This window comes from Hyperolius riggenbachi, chromosome 7 (genome assembly GCF_040937935.1).
Source record: "Hyperolius riggenbachi isolate aHypRig1 chromosome 7, aHypRig1.pri, whole genome shotgun sequence".
NCBI classification, from domain to species: Eukaryota; Metazoa; Chordata; class Amphibia; order Anura; family Hyperoliidae; genus Hyperolius; species Hyperolius riggenbachi.
The window spans coordinates 314,002,080-314,026,919 of NC_090652.1; the positions used below are offsets into that span (position 1 = coordinate 314,002,080).

The window sequence follows — 24,840 nt, forward strand, 5'->3', positions numbered from 1 at the left end:
ACACAGAGCACAGATCTGACCGGTGGTGTGAGCAGGCTCTCCTGACAGTGTAAAGACAGGCAATAACCCTACACAGGGCACAGATCTGACCGGTGGTGTGAGCAGGCTCTACTGACAGTGTACAGACAGGCTATAACCCTACACAGCGCACAGATCTGACCGGTGGTGTGAGCAGGCTCTCCTGACAGTGTACAGACAGGCTATAACCCTACACAGAGCACAGATCTGACCGGAGGTGTGAGCAGGCTCTCCTGACAGTGTACAGACAGGCTATAACCCTACACAGAGCACAGATCTGACCGGTGGTGTGAGCAGGCTCTCCTGACAGTGTAAAGACAGGCAATAACCCTACACAGGGCACAGATCTGACCGGTGGTGTGAGCAGGCTCTACTGACAGTGTACAGACAGGCTATAACCCTACACAGCGCACAGATCTGACCGGTGGTGTGAGCAGGCTCTCCTGACAGTGTACAGACAGGCTATAACCCTACACAGGGCACAGCTCTGACCGGAGGAGTGAGCAGGCTCTACTGACATCAGTGTACAGACAGGCTATAACCCTACACAGAGCACAGATCTGACCGGAGGTGTGAGCAGGCTCTCCTGACAGTGTACAGACAGGCTATAACCCTACACAGAGCACAGATCTGACCGGAGGTGAGAGCAGGCTCTCCTGACAGTGTACAGACAGGCAATAACCTTACACAGCGCACAGATCTGACCGGTGGTGTGAGCAGGCTCTACTGACAGTGTACAGACAGGCTATAACCCTACACATTGCACAGATCTGACCGGTTGTGTGAGCAGGCTCTCCTGACAGTGTACAGACAGGCTATAACCCTACACATTGCACAGATCTGACTGGAGGTGTAAGCAGGCTCCCCTGACAGTGTACAGACAGGCAAGAACCTTGCACAGCGCACAGATCTGACCGGAGGTGTGAGCAGGCTCTCCTGACAGTGTACAGACAGGCTATAACCCTACACAGGGCACAGATCTGACTGGTGGTGTGAGCAGGCTCTCCTGACAGTGTACAGACAGGCTAGAACCCTACACATTGCACAGATCTGACTGGAGGTGTGAGCAGGCTCTCCTGACAGTGTACAGACAGGCAATAACCTTGCACAGAGCACAGATCTGACCGGAGGTGTGAGCAGGCTCTCCTGACATTGTACAGACAGGCAATAACCTTGCACAGAGCACAGATCTGACCGGAGGTGTGAGCAGGCTCTCCTGACATTGTACAGACAGGCTATAACCCTACACAGGGCACAGCTCTGACCGGAGGAGTGAGCAGGCTCTACTGACATCAGTGTACAGACAGGCTATAACCCTACACAGAGCACAGATCTGACCGGAGGTGTGAGCAGGCTCTCCTGACAGTGTACAGACAGGCTATAACCCTACACAGAGCACAGATCTGACCGGAGGTGAGAGCAGGCTCTCCTGACAGTGTACAGACAGGCAATAACCTTACACAGCGCACAGATCTGACCGGTGGTGTGAGCAGGCTCTCCTGACAGTGTACAGACAGGCTATAACCCTACACATTGCACAGATCTGACTGGAGGTGTGAGCAGGCTCTCCTGACAGTGTACAGACAGGCAATAACCTTGCACAGCGCACAGATCTGACCGGAGGTGTGAGCAGGCTCTCCGGACATCAGTGTGCAGACAGGCTATAACCCTACACATTGCACATATCTGACTGGAGGTGTGAGCAGGCTCTCCTGACAGTGTACAGACAGGCAATAACCTTGCACAGAGCACAGATCTGACCGGTGGTGTGAGCAGGCTCTCCTGACAGTGTACAGACAGGCTATAACCCTACACAGGGCACAGATCTGACTGGTGGTGTGAGCAGGCTCTCCTGACAGTGTACAGACAGGCTATAACCCTACACAGCGCACAGATCTGACCGGTGGTGTGAGCAGGCTCTCCTGACATCAGTGTACAGACAGGCTATAACCCTACACATTGCACAGATCTGACTGGAGGTGTGAGCAGGCTCTCCTGACAGTGTACAGACAGGCAATAACCTTGCACAGCGCACAGATCTGACCGGAGGTGTGAGCAGGCTCTCCTGACAGTGTACAGACAGGCTATAACCCTACACAGCGCACAGCTCTGACCGGAGGTGTGAGCAGGCTCTTCTGACAGTGTACAGACAGGCTATAACCCTACACAGCGCACAGATCTGACCGGTGGTGTGAGCAGGCTCTCCTGACATCAGTGTACAGACCGGCTATAACCCTACACATTGCACAGATCTGACTGGAGGTGTGAGCAGGCTCTCCTGACAGTGTACAGACAGGCTATAACCCTACACATTGCACAGATCTGACCGGTGGTGTGAGCAGGCTCTCCTGACAATCATCTGGTGTATGGATAGGCCCTCACAGCACACAGGGAGCAGCATTCAGCTGGTGTGAAATGATCCCCACTGGGCCCTCCCGGCTTCCTGCCTCAGCACAAGCCAAGGTTACATCACACAGCTTCCCAGCTTCACTCCAACAAGGTCAGAACTAAATTTACTTCTGCCTGTCTCAGCTCATCACACAGCAGCAATGTCTTCAGCGGCCGCTCCTTATTGCTGGGCAGAAGTACAGGCTGCTCTACCAGACATGCAAGCACTGCCATGCTGCCCACCAATGGGGCGGCCCAAGAAAACAACTAGGACTCCTCCTACAATATAAACAGCACACGAGGAGTCCTAGAACCACAAAAGTGCTATTGGTTTTCACCACAACATGCTTCACTAAGACAGCCGGCACCGCCAATCACCAAGCCTCAGCTGTCTGGAGTGCAAGAGGGAATTTAGGAACTTCAGGTTAGAGAACTGCAAAAACATTATGTAAAGCACATCTGTAGTGAGAAGAATATGGAGGCCGCCATTTATTTCCTTTTAACAGGAAATAAATATGGCAGCCCCCATTTCCCTCTCACTTCAGGTGTCTATTAAGGCAGTAACTGGGACACAGCTTTTACATGCATTAAGTATAGCACTGTTTTATATGAATTATGCATTAAAAGTGTTGATAAAAAATGACAGTTACTGTTAAGTAAAAAGGGAAAGAAACTGCTGAATACATTTACAATTATGTCTGAGCCGCGCTATTCTAAGCAGTCAATAGAGAGACATGGCTCCAGATGGCTGAGCAATCACAGCCACTCTCCCCCCTGCAGGCCCGTATAGCTGAGGGGAGAAGCCTGTAAGGGCCTGTTCTCACTTGAGCGATTAGCGGGCGATTCCCGCTAACTGACAAAGCACTAGCGCAATACAAACTAAATGGCAGTGATCTCACTGCTGCGATTGCCGCCGATCGTGGGCGATTCGTGATTAGCAGCAATCGCAAAACGTGTTGCATGTAGAATTTTTCAGCGATTCTGGAGCGTTCGCAATACAGTGCTTTTAAAAAGCGCTGAACGCGATCACTTGGGAATTGCAAGCGTTTTGTGATTGCTATTGTGAATGGGCACTCAAGCTGGCTGGGTGTAATCAGGAAGCTTTCAGTCCATGAGCATCACTGAACTGCTGTAGCAGATAGTCTCCTTATTTTGCACACACAAAAACAAAAAAACATATTTTACTAAACTCTTTCTTATGCATCATGAATTTATAAGGATTGTATATTACATACATATGAATATAGGTGAATGCAGAGACCCAAATCTCAGTGAATCTATGCAGAGGCCCAAATCTCGGTGACTCTCTGCAGAGGCCCAAATCTCGGTGACTCTCTGCAGAGGCCCAAATCTCGGTGACTCTCTGCAGAGGCCCAAATCTCAGTGACTCTCTGCAGAGGCCCAAATCTCAGTGACTCTCTGCAGAGGCCCAAATCTCAGTGACTCTCTGCAGAGGCCCAAATCTCAGTGACTCTCTGCAGAGGCCCAAATCTCAGTGACTCTCTGCAGAGGCCCAAATCTCAGTGACTCTCTGCAGAGGCCCAAATCTCAGTGACTCTCTGCAGAGGCCCAAATCTCAGTGACTCTCTGCAGAGGCCCAAATCTCAGTGACTCTCTGCAGAGGCCCAAATCTCAGTGACTCTCTGCAGAGGCCCAAATCTCAGTGACTCTCTGCAGAGGCCCAAATCTCAGTGACTCTCTGCAGAGGCCCAAATCTCAGTGACTCTCTGCAGAGGCCCAAATCTCAGTGACTCTCTGCAGAGGCCCAAATCTCAGTGACTCTCTGCCGAGGCCCAAATCTCAGTGACTCTCTGCCGAGGCCCAAATCTCAGTGACTCTCTGCCGAGGCCCAAATCTCAGTGACTCTCTGCAGAGGCCCAAATCTCAGTGACTCTCTGCAGAGGCCCAAATCTCAGTGACTCTCTGCAGAGGCCCAAATCTCAGTGACTCTCTGCAGAGGCCCAAATCTCAGTGACTCTCTGCCGAGGCCCAAATCTCAGTGACTCTCTGCCGAGGCCCAAATCTCAGTGACTCTCTGCCGAGGCCCAAATCTCAGTGACTCTCTGCCGAGGCCCAAATCTCAGTGACTCTCTGCCGAGGCCCAAATCTCAGTGACTCTCTGCCGAGGCCCAAATCTCAGTGACTCTCTGCCGAGGCCCAAATCTCAGTGACTCTCTGCCGAGGCCCAAATCTCAGTGACTCTCTGCCGAGGCCCAAATCTCAGTGACTCTCTGCCGAGGCCCAAATCTCAGTGACTCTCTGCCGAGGCCCAAATCTCAGTGACTCTCTGCCGAGGCCCAAATCTCAGTGACTCTCTGCAGAGGCCCAAATCTCAGTGACTCTCTGCAGAGGCCCAAATCTCAGTGACTCTCTGCAGAGGCCCAAATCTCAGTGACTCTCTGCAGAGGCCCAAATCTCAGTGACTCTCTGCAGAGGCCCAAATCTCAGTGACTCTCTGCAGAGGCCCAAATCTCAGTGACTCTCTGCAGAGGCCCAAATCTCAGTGACTCTCTGCAGAGGCCCAAATCTCAGTGACTCTCTGCAGAGGCCCAAATCTCAGTGACTCTCTGCAGAGGCCCAAATCTCAGTGACTCTCTGCAGAGGCCCAAATCTCAGTGACTCTCTGCAGAGGCCCAAATCTCAGTGACTCTCTGCAGAGGCTCAAATCTCAGTGACTCTCTGCAGAGGCCCAAATCTCAGCGAATCTTTGCAGGAAGCCAAATCGCATGCAAATATCTACAGAGCACCAAATCTCAATGAATCTCTGTAGAGTCAAATCTCAGAGAATCTTTGCAGAGGCCCAAGTCCTAGGGAATTTCTGCAAAGGCCCAAATCTCAGTGACTCTCAGAAAAAAATCTCAGTAAATCTCTGCAGAAAGCCAAATCGCACTGAATTTCAAATGTTTGTAAATTTCAAATGTTTGTAAATAAACAAGGCCTCAGAATGCCAAAGCCATCTTGTACTATGTGGATTAGATGATTACAAAAGAAATGGCACTTATAATTGAGTGACAGATTTGATAAAATATTTTTTCTGTTCTAGTTTCAACATAAATATTGATCTCGTTGCTGAAGCTGATAGCTTTATACTTCTGATGCCGTATAAATGTATCCTCAATCGTGTGCTGTTGCTGCTTGTACCCCCCCCCCCCCCCCCCCACCACACACACACACACACACACACCAATCCAGAACTAGAGTTTCCATCTATATTTTGAACGAACTATTGATCAGAAACCGTGTGGTTTCAATACATTTTCATTAGATTCTGTGTTAAAATTGAATCAAATGTATTGAAGTAATCTATTACTGTATGCCCATGTTGAGACAGACGCTGCCAAGCTCATTCACCTCAGACAAACATGCATTTTTCAGAAGGACATTTACAAGCAGGGCTGTGGAGTTTGAGAGTCTGAGCAATTTTGGGTACCTGGAGTTGGTGGTTTCATAAACTTAGTAGTTGGTGTCGGATACGTTTTGTACCGACTCCACAGGCCTGTTTACAGGGCAGTAAGAGAGCAGCAGACTCCACGTTCTTCTATCAGGTCTGTAAAGTACACTTTCAGGCAGTTGATTTGGGGGAGTGCACACAGCCAATGCTCTGTACTAATGCATGTTAGACCCAGGGCTGTGGAGTTGGTACAAAAATCTTCCGACTCCAGCTCCGACTCAGTTTCTGAAACCACGACTCCGACTCCAACTCCGGGTGCCCAAAATTGCCCCGACTCCGACTCCTCGACTCCAACTCCACAGCACAGCCCTGGTTAGACCAACACTACACAGTAACGACATGACATCCATGTTGATTTTCTGTCATCTAATCATCAGTGTCACTACACATCGGCTGAAATGTGACATCTGTCCTGTAATCAAGCCATGTGGAACTTCCTGCACTTTGTACTCAGTCCTGCTGAAAATCACCTACAGGATATAAACAAGCAGCTCTCAAGACGACTGCTGGAAGATGCAGATACTCTGCTGCTCTGAAATCTCATTCTGGTCAGGGATGTAATTAGGACAATGGCATCCATTTAAAACCCAACACAACTTACTTAGACTTGTAATCAGCAACTTGTCAAAAGGAACCTACATGACTTTGTACAATTCATCACGTCTGATTTCAACTTAATAATAAAGTCAGCATGAAAGCAGCAGGATAGGGTTATGGCACCACTTCTCCTCCGGATATCGCTCTGCTGAGCTGCCCACATGACTAGGGGTCTAACATCGCTCGGGAGAAGATCTAGTTCTCTGCATGACTAACTGCACCACCAAAGCAGCAGGTCAGATGCTTTCACTCCACCAGTGCAGGTATTGCACCCAAACGCTAGCCATTTCATGAGATTTTTACTGCACATGTATAGAAGATCCATCATTATTAACCTCACTGGTGGTATGGCCGAGCCTGACTCATCCAGGGATAAATAGCTGAAAACTGTATGGATGACTCAGGCCAGTCCAACAGTACTAAAGCTGCGTATTCACCTCCTGAAGGCTCCTGCAACGTCCCTTGACAACGGTCATCAGCAACGCCTCTTCCTGTCAGCGGGTTAAGCGTGAGGTCACGTGACGTACACGGCGGTGTGAGCAAGACTTCCAGCTATCGCGGTACTGTGCGCGGTGTCGTCGGGGATCTTAAAATTCCGATCGGCCGTCTCAGTTTGAAGTTATCGGCGCAACGCGAAGCGACGTTCACATCATGGTTCTGAACCCACCTGGCGACATGGTGTAGAAATCGTCGGTCATCATTAAAAATCGGCAGGTGGGTATGCAGCTTAAGGCAAAGCTCCATTTTTCGCATGTGTATTTTGTACACAAATTTTCATGTGGAAAAAAAAAACATGCCAAAAACTGCAAGTTTCTGCCAAAAAGCTTAAGAGTGGGAAATTGTAGCCTGGCAGAAAGGGAAAATTAAACTTATGGTTTTGACATGATTTTTTGTTTGAAACTATTAAACCCAAAAGGTATGCTAGACCCTTGCTTGACACATTTTGGAAAGTTACAGACAAAAATTTCATTAAAGTTAAATGAACCACTTTTTGCACAGAATTCCAGCAGAAATTGAACATAGGGGAGGTTATTCTAATACCAAAACAAAAATATACCAAAACAAAAATGATAATGCCCCATTCAGCCACAATTGTTTACCTACAGCGGTGCAGTCAGCACATGGTTGGAAAGCCTGTTTAAAGAGACCCTGAGAAAATGAAAAATAAAAAGATTTATACATACCTGGCGCTTCCTCCACCTTCTCCCGTTATCAGCCCTGTAAGTTTGGCTAGTCGGAGCATGTGCAGCATAGGTGCGCATGCGCCCTGACTCGCCAAACTTACGGGGATGATAATGAGACAAGGAGAAGGGGGAGGAAGACGGCGTGGGAGCCATCAGTGCGGAGAGGGCTGGAGGCAGCTCCACATATGTATCTTATTTTTAATCGTCTCACGGTCACTTTAAATTTGATGATGACAAACAATTCACTTGAAAAGTACATGGTCAGAAACTCTGACCAGCGACTTCCTGAACCACTGACTGCCTGTGCTGTCAACTACAAACTTCTCCCAGACTCAGTCTGTGCCACTCCCCCTTTCAGTTGAGACAATGGGGAAGATGTAATCCATACACCAGTAACAGTCAGAGCCTAAAACCTGACTCAATGCCCAGTTCTCATGGGAGTTCCGTCCAAATGCTTTTCTGTAAGCGTGCAGAGCAACAAGCAGCGCAGCCCTCATTCACTGCCAAGCAAGCATCTGTGTGAACCGAGCCTTACACACAAACAAGGAGTGTCACCAGGGATCAGGACTCAATTCATGTTCATTGGACCTCACAGCAAATATGGTCCATCTCCTCAGAGAGATTCTCAGGGCTTTCTTTTATTTTCAAAAGCACTTGATTCGCAGTTGCTCAGCCCAATTACCAAAACAGCGTGCAAGCGAGTAGAGACGCTGGTTGGCATTTTTGTACATATCTTTCCTATGGAGTGCATTTATAAAAGGATAAAGAAAATACTGAAGGATTCCCCATGAGGAGATGGACTAGTCGAAAACCTGTCCTATTCTCACTACCTACTGCAAGTGAGAGCAACACAGGGGAGAAATAACGCATAGTACGTTTATAGTGCTTCTGGGATTTGTATCATGACCCAGCGCACTATCCAGTGCAGTAATGACCACTTCCAGTTACAATGAATGGGGGACAGGGCTATAAATGCGTACCAACATATGTTATCGTAATGCTTGCCACACAACACATTAGTGGGGACTATCAGAAACTGCTTTCCGCAGAGCTCCTGGTGTACATCACATCACGCCACAGCACAACGTGTAAACTGTGAAGAAACCCTCCTTAGAGCAGCTGAAACAATCGGACACACAGGAGATTTTGGGCCAACACTGCCTGGCAACAAGGGCTCATTATTTTATATGGTTTAGACTCAGCCACAGGCAGCTCGACAAGTTCTTCCACCTGGTAAAGCTGGCTGATTCCAGCACTCCCTCCACCATGCAAGCATATAACAGCCACAAGTCACTGCACTGACATCTGCAGTCACAGGACATCGCTGCTATCCATACGATTCTACTGACATCTTATTGGCTATAATGGACAGTGTGTACAGTATATCCAAAACCCTATCAATAGAAAGTCCTGTGCTGCCTGACTAAGTCCTGTGTGAATGCTCTCTGAGTAGAACAGGTCAGAGAATGGACTCTTCCTTCACCTCTGATCTCTCCCTTGCATAATCTTATCCTGAGGTTATCATTTCTACAATTTGAATAGAGCCTGTCTGCTCTCCTTAAAGCTTTATATACATCAGGTGGTTATCAGCCAAGGCAGCTGGCAGCTTCTGGCAATAATCTAGTGTGTGTACAGCAGATAAGTGCTTTGGTGAGAGATCCAGCCTGCCAGATCATCTTGTCCTAGCAAAGGTCAAGGCTACTGATCTAACCCCTCCTGTTCTGCAGGAGATATCACGTTTGGCTGCAGTGGGCGTGCACTAGGCATTGCAGCCGATGCCTCCACTTCCTGTTTCTCCTTGACAAGTTGTCGACAAGGATCTTTACTGCAGTTACAACAGCAAACGGGGACACCTTCGGACAGCGTTTTTGGGCCAGACGTGAATGGGCAGCATGTAAGAATAAGCCCAGAGGAAAATTTAAGCTGCTAAAATTCGCTTCAGGAACACTTTAAGCTGCCTTGAAATTTTATAGCACGGCTCAATGATAACCTCGGATGTTATAGCCCTTTTCCACGAGCAGTGGTCTGCAATCCGATCTCTTGTGGCTCGCAAAACGCTATAAACTTAAAGGGAACCAGAGATGAACGTTTCACACAAAATAAACATATCAGTTGATAGCTTGTAAAGAATAAATGCTCTACCTGATAATTTTGCCGCTCTGGTGTGCCTTTTTTAGTGTTTTTTATCCATTATTGCTCCAGGAAAAATCAAATATGGCCGCCAGCTCATATCCCTTCTCCTTCCGGGTTATATGAGTTGTTCTGGATGTGCTGTCTAGGCTATATGAGACTAGGCTGCTATCTAGGCTATATGAGAAAGGCTGCTGTGTGCTTTCATTTTGGTATGATGTACTGCCTGTAGGAAGTGTCTCTCATAGGAATGAAACTGCAGTGATCAGTATCTATGCAGACAGAGCACACAGGGATCATATTACAGCCACAGAGCTTCTCTCTCAGCAGAGCAGCCCCTCCCAGTCATCACAGCTCTCAGTATGCAAAGCAGGAAATCTAAGCCAGGAGAGGGGAAGGCTTGGTCTTGAAAACACTTCACAGAAGAGTGACTCAGCTATAATGATTCCAGGTCAAACCTCGACTGAATAGTCGGTGGATTCTTATCACAGCTGCTAATAGACTAATTAAGCAGATAACAATGAAACTAAAAGCAGGGTAGGTGTTTACTGTCATGTTCCCACTGATAAATGTAATAAAATACATGAGGGTGCTTCGTCTCTGGTTCTCTTTAACTAAAGGAAAGCGTTCCCATTAGAGTGACCTCATTTTTTCCCAATCACAATTGTCGAGCCTGCTGCATTATTCATGTGCTTGATCTCTAATACATAAGTATAGAAAGCACAGGAAAATCGCAAAGCAATTGCATCACTGTTCCGTTTCTTTTTGTGATCTGGCAATTAAAAATATTTTTCCGCCAGTTAATTTTTCTCCCGTCGTAGTCTGAAAATGAAATGCAATGGCGCTGTGCACCCATCAGGATCACTGCAGTCCAAACAGAGAGAAACATAATTCCAATTCTCGGTAGAAAAAGGCCCTTGTGTTTGAAGCATTGCTCTTTCCCCTTCTGATTCTTGTTTTATTGCTTCTTTAAAGCGCATCTGAAGTGAGAGGAATATGGAGGCTGCCATATTGTTTTTCTTTTAAGCAATACTAATTTCCTGGCTGCCCTGCGGATCCTCTGCCTCTAATAAGTTTAGCCACAGCCCCTGAACAAGCATGCAGCAGATCAGGTGTTTATGGCATTGTCATCGGATCTGAGAAGATTAGCTGCATGCTTGTTTCTGGTATAGACCAGCAGGGCTGCAAGGCAACTGGTATTGTTTATTATAAAATAAATATGGCAGCCTCCATATGCCTCTCACTACAGTTGTCCTTTAAAGGGAACCTTAACTGAGAGGAATATGGATGTTTCCTGTTAAACAATACCAGTTGCTTGGCAGTCCTGCTGATCTCATTGGCTGCAGTAGTGGCTGAATCACACCCTGAAACAAGCATGCAGCTAATCCAGCCACACTTCAGTCAGAGCACCTGATCTGCATGCTTGTTCAGGGGCTGTGGCTAAAAGTATTGGAGACACGGGATCAGCAGGAGAGTCAGGCAACTGGTATTATTTTAAAAGGTAAAATCCATATCCTTCTCAGTTTAGGTTCCTTTTAAGGCACCGAGTGTCACAGTGAGATGTACTTGCCTGAGCTTCTCATTCATATAGTTATCAAATGTCTAAGTTTCCTATCAGTTACGTGTAAAAAAACAAGCAGCATGTCAAATGATAAAGCAAACGTCACTGATTACAGTAGCTAGTTGCCATCACTGGAAACTCTGGTAAAACGTAAAGCAGTCTGGTCTCAGCTGTCTGTGTTACATGGTTTTACAGGTTTTCATAACTGGCATTTTTGAAAAGGGAGGAAGTATTTGCTTAGAATCCCTTCATAAAGCAACTTATTCTAGAGTCCTTCCAGCATGACAGGAGTTAAACAGCGGAATTCAATAAAGTTAAAAAAAAAAAAAAAAAACACAAGCACACCCAGGCTGGTAAACATACCATAACTGTAAGTTTCAGAGCAGAAATTCAGGTTAATAAATACACCTGTGTGTCCGGCTCTGTCATGCCTACCTTGTAATTACTAGAGTTCACCCAGGACGTGGCTAGTGCATCAACCATCTTATCCAGCACAGTCTGATCCTGCTCCAGATCCATAGACTTCTGTTTATCCGACAGGTATTCTATCAGGTCTGGTCCCACTTGAAGTCGTTTTCCTACATCCTTCTGCTGTATTTGGGATACCCAGTACTCCATCCCCTGCTCCATGGCTAGAGGGCGATGTAGCGCACGCTAGGAGAAAACGTGGCCACTCACAGATGCGTCAGCCGGTACTTCCTCCTCCTGTTCTCTTGTCTGGATGAGGCTGCAGAGGGGCTTGGCAGTCAAAGATACAATCCTGGGAATGACAGCAATTCACCATGTGTCTGCCCAGCAGCTGGTGTGATATTAAAAGTCTAATTTAAATATTCAGCAAGAAGGGGAGAGGCACTGTAGAGTAAAGCCACTGATCCGGAGGTACATAGTTCTGCAGACAGTCCTAAAGAGAGAGAGTCATAGTTATTAATAGAAACTCAGCTTTGTTTTCTTACAGTATTAATATCTGACCTTACAATGGCCACAATAAGGAGGAAACACTGAGATCCAGACACTCGGGATTCGCAGCAAATTGCAATCCGAAATGAGAAAAAGCAAAATGACAGTTGATAATTTCCAACAATTTTTTTTATTTTTTTTTTTTACATAATTATAAAGAGGAAGAGCACTCTACGTATCTCTCCAGCAGTTGCCGGAGAGATACGTAGAGAGTGCACTTCTCTTGTGCGGACTGGCGGAAGTTACGGGATCCAGTACCGCAGCTGTGGGCAACAGAGGACCGCAGCGTGGGAGCGATCCGTGCGCATGGGGCTGGAGGAAGCCCCAGGTATGTACAAAACCTTTTTTCCCCGTCTTTGGTACACTTTAACTCATCAATCACATTAATCAACATGAATGCTTTCAGAATTTGCTCAGTTCATCTTTTCAGATGGTAGACAAAAATCCTAGTAGACTGAGCGACTATCAGAGGAGGCAACTCTGCCTGAGGATTGCTTAGAGAAGAGCAGCAAACGTTACCATTCCAACTTAAAAGGAGCACTATCACAAAAAAATGCTGTTACAGTAGGTAGTAAACCGTTGACATATTTTGGAATACTCTATCTCCTCATGGGGGATTCTCAGTATGTCCTTTATTCTTTATGAAAGCATTGCCTGGAAAGGATCTACACAAAGATGTCAGCCAGCCTCCGTACTTGCTGCACACTATTTTGGCAATTCGACCGAGCACCTGCTGTTCAGTAAGTGCTTCTGAGGACATAACTAAGAATCCCACATGAGGAGATGGACTAGTCCAAAACCAGTCAGATTTTCCCTGCCTAATGTAAGTGATGGCAACGTAGGAAAAAGTTATTTATAATGAATTTAACTCTGGGAGAAATGTACATTTATATGTATTTAAAATTTGACAATTTTTATTCAATAGTGGCCCTTTAACTGGTTAAAGAGAACCTGAGTAGAGCGGGATATGGTGGCTGCCATATTTACTTCCTTTTTTTTTTTTTTTTTTTTTTTTTTTAACAATACCAGTTGCTTGACAGCCCTGCTGGTCTGTGGCTGCAGTAGTGTCTGAATCACACCAGAAACAAGCATGCAGCTAATCTTTTCAGACCTGACAATGTCAGAACACCTGATCTACTGCATGCTTGTTCAGGGGCTATGGCTAAAATTATTATAGTCAGAGGATCAACAGGGCAGCCAGGCAACTGGTATTGTTTACAAGGAAATAAACATGGCAGCCTCCATAGCCCCCTCACCTCGGGGTCCCTTTAAGTCAGCCACAAGGAATCAGGGTTAGCATTAGTGCAGGGGGTGGCAGGGTTTCCAATGATCTGTCTCTGCGTAGGAACGCTGTCAGCATCCACCACAACATAGTTACCACATTACACAGTGCAGGATCTTCTGTCAGGACCTGCCTTTCTCCACAACACACATCAGCGGGTGGAAAACAATGACTTCTGTGTGTGAAGCAACCCCAGGATGCCAACGCCGGAATGTTCCTCACACCCCCTGGCATCACCGCACACAATAAAAACAAGGGCCGTACCTGTCTGGTCATGTAACAGCACATGATACACGTAACACAACGGCTCAGAACAATTGCAGATCTCGCTGTGTGTGCTGGAGACAATGGCGATTTAGCAAGTCACAGGTGTAACTGCCTGAAGTTCCTAGCTTTGCAGCGCGGTCACACATTAATAATCATTCTGCTCTGAGTTTTAGGGGGGCTGTTTTGTTACATCCATTCATCTTCACAGCTTGTTCTCGCTTGCCTCCTGCATGTGGATTGGGGCCTGCACAGCCTCTTTATTTGTTTTGGTCCAAAGCAATACAAAACCTCCGAGACAAAAAGGATGCGATATGAACACAGTCCTGTAGATGTTTCCTGGAGGATGCAGACTGCTCAGCACGTGGTGATAACAGACAGAGAGGAAGCAATGTGTGCCATACAGACCCTTCCATATGATGCTGGAATGTATGGAGAGGACACACCCACTGCCAGACTCTGAATGAGATTAGACCATCTCTCCCTGGCTGGATTCAGTACCTGGAGACAGAGAGAAAGCCTGCCCCACTCCTCTAATGAGAGATTACCATATAAATGGCAGTCAGACAGCAGCAATCACCAAATTGCTCTCTGTCTGGAGAAATGTTTCAAACAATGCAGAGTATCCCAAGAAACAGACTGCTAGCGAGCGACAGAGGCACCGCGGCGACCTGTCACTGAGCAGCTACACCCCTCATCATCCGCACACACCGCCCATCACACAGATGCCAGAGAGATTCCTGAGTGTGACGGAGACCCGGCGAGGCTGTCAGACCGACGCAGCCCAGCCTCTGAAATCATCCTCATATGGGAGGATCCCGCCTGCACGATTTGGTTATAAAGAACAAAGACGGTGAAAATTCTGTTCAATGAAAATGCTTGTATGTGTCAACACTAAACATCCAAGCGGGATAACCAGGGCTGCCTCCTGCCCCTTGACCCTGAGATCTGAGGGAAGGTATAACCAGGGCTGCCTCCTGCCCCCGAGATCTGAGGGAAGGAATAACCAGGGCTGCCTCCCACCCCATGACCCCGAGATCTGAGGGAAGGAATAACCAGGGCTGCCTCTCACCCAGTGACCCCGAGATCTGAGGGATGGAATAACCAGGGCTGCCTCCCGCCCCGTGACCCCGAGATCTGAGGGAAGGAATAACTAGGGCTGCCTCTCACCCAGTGACCCCGAGATCTGAGGGAAGGAATAACCAGGGCCGCCTCTCACCCAGTGACCCCGAGATCTGAGGGAAGGAATAACCAGGGCTGCCTCCCACCCCATGACCCCGAGATCTGAGGGAAGGAATAACCAGGGCTGCCCCTCTCACCCAGTGACCCCGAGATCTGAGGGATGGAATAACCAGGGCTGCCTCCCGCCCCGTGAACCCGAGATCTGAGGGAAGGAATAACCAGGGCTGCCTCTCACCCAGTGACCCCGAGATCTGAGGGAAGGAATAACCAGGGCTGCCTCTCACCCAGTGACCCCGAGATCTGAGGGAAGGAATAACCAGGGCTGCCTCCCACCCCATGACCCCGAGATCTGAGGGAAGGAATAACCAGGGCTGCCTCTCACCCAGTGACCCCGAGATCTGAGGGAAGGAATAACCAGGGCTGCCTCCCGCCCCATGACCCCGAGATCTGAGGGAAGGAATAACCAGGGCTGCCTCTCACCCAGTGACCCCGAGATCTGAGGGAAGGAATAACCAGGGCTGCCTCCCACCCCATGACCCTGAGATCTGAGGAAAGGAATAACCAGGGCTGCCTCCCACCCTGTGACCTTGACATCTGAGGGAAGGAATAACCAGGGCTGCCTCCTGCCCCTGAGATCTGAGGGAAGCACTAACCAGGGATGCCTCTCACCCAGTGACCCCGAGATCTGAGGGAAGGAATAACCAGGGCTGCCTCCCACCCTGTGACCCCAAGATCTGAGGGAAGGAATAACCATGGCCGCCTCCTGCCCCGTGACCCCGAGATCTGAGGAAAGCAATAACCAGGGCTGCCTCTCACCCAGTGACCCCGAGATCTGAGGGAAGGAATAACCAGGGCTGCCTCCCACCCTGTAATCAAGAGATCTGAGGAAAGGAATAACCAGGGCTGCCTCCCACCTTGTGACCCCGAGATCTGAGGGAAGGAATAATCAGGGCTGCCTCCCACCCCGTGACCCTGAGATCTGAGGGAAGGAATAACCAGGGCTGCCTCCCACCCCGTGACCCTGAGATCTGAGGGAAGGAATAACCAGGGCTGCCTCCCACCCCGTGACCCTGAGATCTGAGGGAAGGAATAACCAGGGCTGCCTCCCACCCCGTGACCCTGAGATATGAGGGAAGGAATAACCAGGGCTGCCTCCCTCCCCGTGACCCCGAGATCTGAGGGAAGGAATAACCAGGGCTGCGTCCCACCCCGTGACCCCGAGATCTGAGGAAAGTACGGTAATAGCCAGGGCTGCCTCTCCCCCAGTGACCCAGAGATCTGAGGGAAGGAATAACCAGGGCTGCCTCCCACCCAGTGACCCAGAGATCTGAGGGAAGGAATAACCAGGGCTGCCTCCCACCCTGTGACCCCGAGATCTGAGGGAATGAATAACCAGGGCTGCCTCCCACCCTGTGACCCCGAGATCTGAGGGAAGGTATAACCAGGGCTGCCTCCCACCCTGTGACCGAGATCTGAGGGAAGGAATAACCAGGGCTGCCTCCCACCCCGTGACCCTGAGATCTGAGGAAAGGAATAACCAGGGCTGCTTCCCACCCCGTGACCCCGAGATCTGAGGAAAGGAATAACCAGGGCTGCCTCCTGCCCCCGAGATCTGAGGAAAGTATGGTAATAACCAGGGCTGCCTCTCACCCAGTGACCCAAACATCTAAAGGGAAGGAATAACCAGGACTGCCTCCCACCCAGTGACCCCAAGATCTGAGGGAAGGAATAACCAGGGCTGCCTCCCTCCCCGTGACCCCGAGATCTGAGGGAAGGAATAACCAGGGCTGCCTCCTGCCCCGTGACCCCGAGATCTGAGGAAAGTACGGTAATAACCAGGGCTGCCTCTCACCCAGTGACCCCAACATCTGAGGGAAGGAATAACCAGGGCTGCCTCCCACCCAGTGACCCCGAGATCAGAGGGAAGGAATAACCAGGGCTGCCTTCCGCCCCATGACCCCGAGATCTGAGGGAAGGAATAACCAGGGCTGCCTTCTACCCCGTGACCCCGAGATCTGAGGGAAGGAATAACCAGGGCTGTCTCCTGCCCTGTGACCCCGAGATCTGAGGGAAGGAATAACCAGGGCTGCCTCCCTCCCAGTAACCCAGAGATCTGAGGAAAGGAATAACCAGGGCTGCCTCCTGCCCCGTGACCCCGAGATCTGAGGAAAGTACGGTAATAACCAGGGCTGCCTCTCACCCAGTGACCCCAACATCTGAGGGAAGGAATAACTAGGGCTGCCTCCTGCCCCATGACCCCGAGATCTGAGGGAAGGAATAACCAGGGCTGCCTCCTGCCCCGTGACCTCGAGATTTGAGGAAAGGAATAACCAGGGCTGCCTCCTGCCCCCGAGATCTGAGGAAAGGAATAACCAGGGCTGCCTCCTGCCCCCGAGATCTGAGGAAAGGAATAACCAGGGCTGCCTCCTGCCCCTGAGATCTGAGGAAAGTATGGTAATAACCAAGGCTGCCTCCTGCCCTGTGACCCCGAGATCTGAGGGAAGGAATAACCAGGGCTGCCTCCTGCCCCGTGACCCCGAGATCTGAGGAAAGGAATAACCAGGGCTGCCTCCTGCCCTGTGACCCCGAGATCTGAGGAAAGCAATAACCAGGGCTGCCTCCTGCCCTGTGACCCCAAGATCTGAGGGAAGGAATAGCCAGGTTTGCCTCCTGCCCTGTGACCCCGAGATCTGAGAAAAGGAATAACCAGGGCTGTCTCCTGCCCCATGACCCCGAGATCTGAGGAAAGGAGTAACCAGGGCTGCCTCCTGCCTCGTGACCCCGAGATCTGAGGAAAGGAATAACCAGGGCTGCCTCCTGCCCCATGACCCAGAGATCTGAGGAAAGGAGTAACCAGGGTCGCCTCCTGCCTCGTGACCCCGAGATCTGAGGAAAGTACGATAATAACCAGGGCTGCCTCCAACCCGTGACCCTGAGATCTGAGGGAAGGAACCGCCCAAGATTAACCTGCAACTATAGACAGTATAAAGGTACACAGTGAGACTTAACATTTGGCATATACCCCCTTATAAAAGGCTAAGCTTTACAAGAACCCCCTGGCATAGGTCAGATCACCTCAAGTACCCCTCGACACACATACATTAATTTGTAGTAAGCGATAACAGTATATAAATTATACACCAAAATTTGTACTACCGGATTTAGTATAGGATTTAGGGCAGCACAGTGGCGTAGTAGTTAGCGCTCTCACCTTGCAGCGGGTAGATGGTCCCCGTCTGTGCAGTAGCCAACCGCAAAATCGTTCTCTACTCTACTGCACCTGCGTGAGCGCCGCTGTCAATCAAGTCCACGATATCCTGAGTGAACTGCACAGGTGCAGCAGCTCAGCGCAGGCGCAGCACACTCCGGACAGCGTGGACTTCACTGACAACAGCGCTCGCGCAGGTGCATTAGAGTACGACCCCGAGGTCAGCAACTGCACCGGCTGTGACCCTGGGTCGGCGGCTGGGGGCGGAGCTGCAACGCTGGACGTATCAGCGGCAGGGGCTGGAGGAAGCCCCAGGTAAGTAGATGGGGGGGGGAGCTCATTTTGGCTGATGCTTCCTTTAAAGCACCCCTGAATTTAGGAATATGGAGGCTGACATACGCATTTTCTTTTTAACAATGCACATTGCCTGGCTGTCCTGCTGATCCTCTGCCTCTAATACATTTAGCCATAGCCCCTGAACAAGCATGCAGCAGATCAGGTGCCTTGACTGAAGTGTGACTAGATTAGTTGCATGCTTGTTTCAGGTGTTATTCAGACACTACAGCAGTCAAAGATATCAGCAGGGCTGCCAGGCAACTGGTATTAAAGGGAACCCAAAGTGAGAGTGACATGGAGGCTGCCATATTTATTTCCTGGCAATCCTACTGAACCTGTGTCTCTAATAAATAATTGTTCAAAACGGAGACGCCAGATAAGGATAAAATAGTTAAAAACCGTTTAAAAAAGGGTTAGGTAGTGGTGGCTTACCTCCCACAAATAGACATATGATCAGTTATTCACTAAAAATATCTTTATTCAAATAGACTCCAAATAGCAACACGTTTCACAGGCAACATGCCGCTTCATCAGGCAGTATATGGAGCTTGTAAAGACCCAGCCAGGTACGGAGGCGGTTATACCTCCCTGGATCTTTACAAGCTCCATATACTGCCTGATGAAGCGGGATGTTGCCCGTGAAACGCGTTGCTATTACTTTGGAGTCTATTTCAATAAAGATATTTTTAGTGAATAACTGATCATATGTCTACTTGTGGGATGTAAGTCCACCACTTCCTCTTTTTAAAACGGGTTTTAACTATTTTATCCGTATCTGGCGCCTCCGTCTTGAAAAATTGTCTATCCTGAGTGGCCACCCTTGGTGGAGGGGTGTTACCCCCTGTTTTTCTACTTCTACGTAGAGCGACATTTTTAACCCCGAGTAAGGTCGGGTCTAATCTGGTGCTCAGACTCAGCTTTTACTTGATTAGCCACATGCTTGTTCCAGGGATTTGACTCAGACACTGCTTATTCCAGAAAATGAACAGGGCTGCAAGGCAACCGGCATTATTTACAAGGAAATAAAGCAGCCTCCATTTCCCTCTATCCTCAGGCTCCCTTTAACAGACACAGGAAGAATGATGATCGTTTCACCTAGTCGCTTCATCGGAGGTTGTAACCGTCGGAGGCTGATCACCTGACGAGGCGACCTGCATGAAATGGCCGTTAGGCTTCCAGTATCCGGCACCCACTACTAAGCTCTGGTATGTGCCAGTTGAATGAACTCTATTCATGTGTATAATGATACAGAGATTAATTGTGCATCATACAAATAAAGAATCACACACAGCGCCGGCTACCACTATTTTGATTGTTTGAAATATAGTTTGAGTTTCACTATGTTCTACCTTCTGCACATCACAAATGGAGACATGGGGAGGAGGGAAGGGGGGGGGGGGGTTCAGGCCACATATAGGAATGGAGAAGGTTAGGTTACCTACACCAGTATGGAAAAAGTCATTGAGTGCGTTGGCTCAAGGCGGTGAGACAACACATGAGGGTGTAAGCTCTTGAAGTCTACCAATAATGACTAGTTAAAAGATTTTAGCAAGGAGAACGGATATATCACGGATATAATTGAACTGTGTTCTTTGCCAACGTTTTTTCTTAAAGTAACCCTCCCACTTCCCTCATCAAAACAGAAAGCTCTGCATTACACAGAACAGGATTGCTACATACTCTAGGTGGGCTTGTCATTTAAATATCAGCAAGCATTGCCCAGGTATTGCCATCCTGAAAATGGCTACCCAGTCAAACACTACTGTCTGAGGACAAGGATCCCGCCCCTTCCTTCACTGAGGGCAAGGAATCCCGCCCGTTCCTTCTCTGAGGGCAAGGAATCCCGCCTCTTCCTCCTCTAAGGGCAAGGAATCCCGCCCCTTCCTCCTCTAAGGGCAAGGAATCCCGCCCCTTCCTCCTCTAAGGGCAAGGAATCCCGCCCCTTCCTCCTCTAAGGGCAAGGAATCCCGCCCCTTCCTCCTCTAAGGGCAAGGAATCCCGCCCCTTCCTCCTCCAAGGGCAAGGAATCCCGCCCCTTCCTCCTCTAAGGGCAAGGAATCCCGCACCTTCCTCCTCTAAGGGCAAGGAATCCCGCCCCTTCCTCCTCCAAGGGCAAGGAATCCCGCCCCTTCCTCCTCCAAGGGCAAGGAATCCCGCCCCTTCCTCCTCCAAGGGCAAGGAATCCCGCCCCTTCCTCCTCTAAGGGCAAGGAATCCCGCCCCTTCCTCCTCTAAGGGCAAGGAATCCCGCCCCTTCCTCCTCTGAGGGCAAGGAATCCCGCCCCTTCCTCCTCTGAGGGCAAGGATTCCACAGCTTCCTTCCCTGCGGTCAAGTATCCTAACCCTTCCTCCTAAAGAGTTTACATTGGCTGCTCAGTGAGTTATGTGACTATTGAGACTTGCAGCAAACAGTGAGTTTCCTTTCAGGTTTGCTTCAAGAAAAATCCAGCAAGTTTGTGATCCCATCGATGCGGGGGAGAAGGACCGCATCGATGGGAGAAGAGCGGACACATCGGCGGGGGAGAGTGGGCAGAACTACTCACTTTCCTTCGGCCGCACGCGGCTACAATCTACTTCCTCCCAGGCATCGCTGCGATGCTAACAGCGCCCCCTGTGATGATGTAGCCGCATGTCATCACAGGGGGCGCTGTTATTAAAGTGAGGACGCCTGGGAGGAACAAGATAAACGCTGTGTGTGGCTGGCTGAAGAAGGAAGGTGAGTAGGTTCTGCCCGCTCTCTCCCACTGCTGCACTGGAGGCACCTATACCTATACTGAGGGAACTATACTAGCTACCTATACTGGAGACACCTATACTGGGGGTAACTATACTAGCTACCTATACTGGAGACACCTATACCTACACGGGGGGGGCAATACTGGGGGCAACTATACTGTCTACCAGTACTGGAGGCACCTACCTGGCTAACCTATACTGGGGGCAGCAATAGCTGTCCAGTTAGTTTGGGTATTGGCTGGCCAGATCCCAAAGTTTACGGGTTCTGGCCATAACATACTTTAACTTAAAGTGTATCCGAGCCAAAGCTCGGGTACAAAATCAGATACTTACCCATTGAAGTAAGATCCTATTGAGGTTTCCCTCACTACTCCGTTGTCGGTTGACGGTTATCATGCCGTCATATTTCATACCGTTGCAACCCTATTTGTGATTTATCAGCAGCCAGGCTTGTAGCTGCAGCTTGCTCATATCTGCTATGGGGACATGCTATTCCCATATGAATAATGTAAAATTCTGCAGTCTGACTTCCTCGTCACAATGTCATACTCTGTAAACGTGTACAGGTCATACATGTCCTAGTTCTAACTAACACTAAACAGAGCCTCAGCTTATAGAGGAGAATCAGATTAGAGTGCTGAGAAGGGAAAGACCAGGAGGTGCTGTGAGGTAACAGCAGATAATTATAGTCTCATCTCCACATGTAAATGTATCTCCAAGCAGAGGACTTTTGTGTCACGAGAGGTGAAGTGTGGACCTGACAAGTAGCCTGAGGGTATGCTGCTACTTGCTGGAGCAATGGTGGTATGGGCGGAGCCTCAGCTACATGCAGATATACCCGCAGACTTGCGCAATCTCACGCGTCACTCAGCTGCTTGATATACGGCAAGGCTGGGCAAATAAAAGATAAACTTAAAGAGGAACCATTGTGAAGATTCAGTGGTGGTGATACTGGTGGTGAGAACTTTGTCACTTTTTACTTTTACCTAGGATGTGTCAGTGGAGCCATGTTGCTCTTCTCAAACCCACATATCACTCAAGAAATGGCCACTTATAGTCGTCCTCTTCCATATCTAGCCACTAGGGCAGTCGGTACAAAAATCATCCATTTATAAAACCACCGACTCCGTTTCCAGGTACCCAAAATTGCTCCAACTCCCCAACTCCGACTCTTCAGCCCTGCTGGCCACTTGTTTCAATCCACTCATAATAGCCCAGTTCACACTTGCGTTGAAGTGGCAAATGGATCCGTGAAAACAAATCTGATTACCGGTTGATCGGATCGTTACACCCCACCACCCCAAGTGGATTTTTCTATTTGCAAAGGTCTGTTTCTTTACTAGTGTGAAGGAATGTCCCGTTTTCTCATTGCCCCAATGCAGGGCTTCAGCTTCCGTTTATGTTCCGCTGGACTCAGCGGTCCAGAAAATCACTGCAGCAGCAAACTTGCGTTCTGTTCAGCGGATCGTGCGGAACGGATCCGCTTGAATGGATGGATATGAACATATGAACGTATCCAAAGGTTAACATTGGATCCATTTGCATCCATTCCCTTCCGATTCAGGAATGGGCCTTATAGTCTCCCCTAACAGACTTGATGAGAGAAAGAAGGAAAAAATGTTTGTTTACACAGAAATAAGCTTAAAGCAGACCTGAACTCAGAACTTTCTCCCTGTCTTAAAAGATAAGCAACAGCATAACCACCTTTAACAAAAACATTTCTTTGTTACAGCTGATACAAATCCTGCAATAAATCTGCATTGTGTCTACTTCCTGCTTTCATGATGGTTACACAAATGAGCTCTCTTCCGTGGCAATCAGCTGACAACTGAGGGAATAAATTACAATTTGTGATTAGTGACAGATGAGGGGGAATTAGACAGGCTAAGCTCTCTAAATACATACAGGGTGCATTTCTCTGTTTTCTTTCTGTCCTGTGCAAGAGTTCAGGTCCACTTTAACAGGGGAAACTGGGTACAAAGTTTAACTCATTGTAACTGGGAAAGAAGCTATCTGTTTGGAAAATGGCAGGAGGAAACAGAAAGAAATATAACTTCAATAATCTGTTTTCATTCCCCAGTGTGAGGAAGTGCACGGGTTCTATGTTAAATTAAAGTGAAACACAAATAGCGACATTGTAATCCTGGAAATATAAATGGCTATTTGTTTCACCAAGACCAACATCTCCTGTCACAAAATCACCAAGAGAAGCTACCACCGGGTCTCAAAACTCAGCCAATGAGCAAGAGAGGTGTCTGTAGACAAAAGTCTCTTTCTGTGCAGATATTGGATGATTGGAACCAAATCAGAGAGGACTACAAATCTGCAGGAAAACTTCCCAAACATGGAGCAATAACTACCCACTCTTCACAAACCTTAAGGTACGTTCACATATGCAATTGTCGGCCGAAACAGGTAATAACGTCAGCTAACAATCATCCTGTGTGTACAGCGGACACTGCGCAATCCTGCTTGGGTGCCAGCCGTCGTCCATTTCAATCCCTGCCATGCACTGAGGAGGAATAAAAAATCTGAAACAGGCTGTCTGCATGTGGGGTTGGTGTGGCTCCGTAAACTTTAAAGCTGCAGGCTTGAGATACACCAGCGGTTCTGGATGTAAGCCTGGCTTCAAGGGCATAAAGAGATAATTTGCATATTCAGCAGTGGTGCATTGTGGGTAACCACAGATGTTCACTTAAAGCTGAATTATCGCAAGTACCTTTCTTTTTAGTAGGAGGGCTTTTTGATCTCCATCTCTATACCAGTGATGGCTAACCTTGGCACTCGGCACTCCAGCTATGACCAAACTACAAATCCCATCATGCCTCTGCCTCCCCGCGTTATGCTTAGAGCCGTCAGAGTATTGCAATACCTCATGGGACTTGTAGTTCCACCACAGCTGGAGTGCCAAGGTTAGCCATCACTGCCCATACTCACCCCGAACTTCTTGGGTACTCTGGAGTTGTTAAGGACAGGGCTGTGGAGTTGGAGTCAGAGTGGGAACAATTTTGGGTACCTGGAGTCAGAGTTGGTAGCTTCATAAACTGAAGAGTCGGATGATTTTTGTACCAAATACACAGCCCTGGTAAGTATTAGACTAAGGAGTCGGAGTCGAGGAGTCGGAACTATTTTGGGTACCTGGAGTCGGTGGTTTCATAAACTGAGGAGTCAGAGTATTTTTGTACTGGCTCCAAAGCCCTGGTTAAGGATCTCATATGCTAGAATATATCCTTAATAACCCCCAACGCCCGAGCCGGACTGATCGCAATGTTATTCTGCTCCTCCAACCTGCAGGAATCTGCTCTGTTATGTGGCAATTGTTGCCCCTACTTCACCACCATAGCAGCAGCATGCATTGCTAGCCTGAAGGTTAGCAATGCTTCAGGCTAGCAATGCATCTGACTCTGTATAGCGCTGTGCCCCAAATTGTTGCCTGAAGGATCCATTACCTGATCCACAATGTTCAACAATTAACACATGCGCACACTTAGCTTTACTAGCATCAATCCACACTTCGGTACAGAGCTTAAACATTCATACAGTTTGA

General features: G+C 48.6%; 1 protein-coding gene across 32 annotated transcripts in view; it reads right to left on the reverse strand.

The window, feature by feature from the left end:
* CLASP1 (cytoplasmic linker associated protein 1) overlaps nucleotides 1-24,840 on the reverse strand; it is a 320,170-nt gene that overhangs the window by 292,581 nt on the left and 2,749 nt on the right. For all 32 annotated transcript variants that reach the window (XM_068246166.1, XM_068246161.1, XM_068246163.1 and 29 more), the window contains exon 2: nucleotides 11,765-12,230. In XM_068246166.1, the coding sequence (XP_068102267.1) occupies nucleotides 11,765-11,959 (195 nt within the window). In that variant the 5' untranslated portion in view covers nucleotides 11,960-12,230. The remainder of the gene's footprint in view (nucleotides 1-11,764; nucleotides 12,231-24,840) is intronic.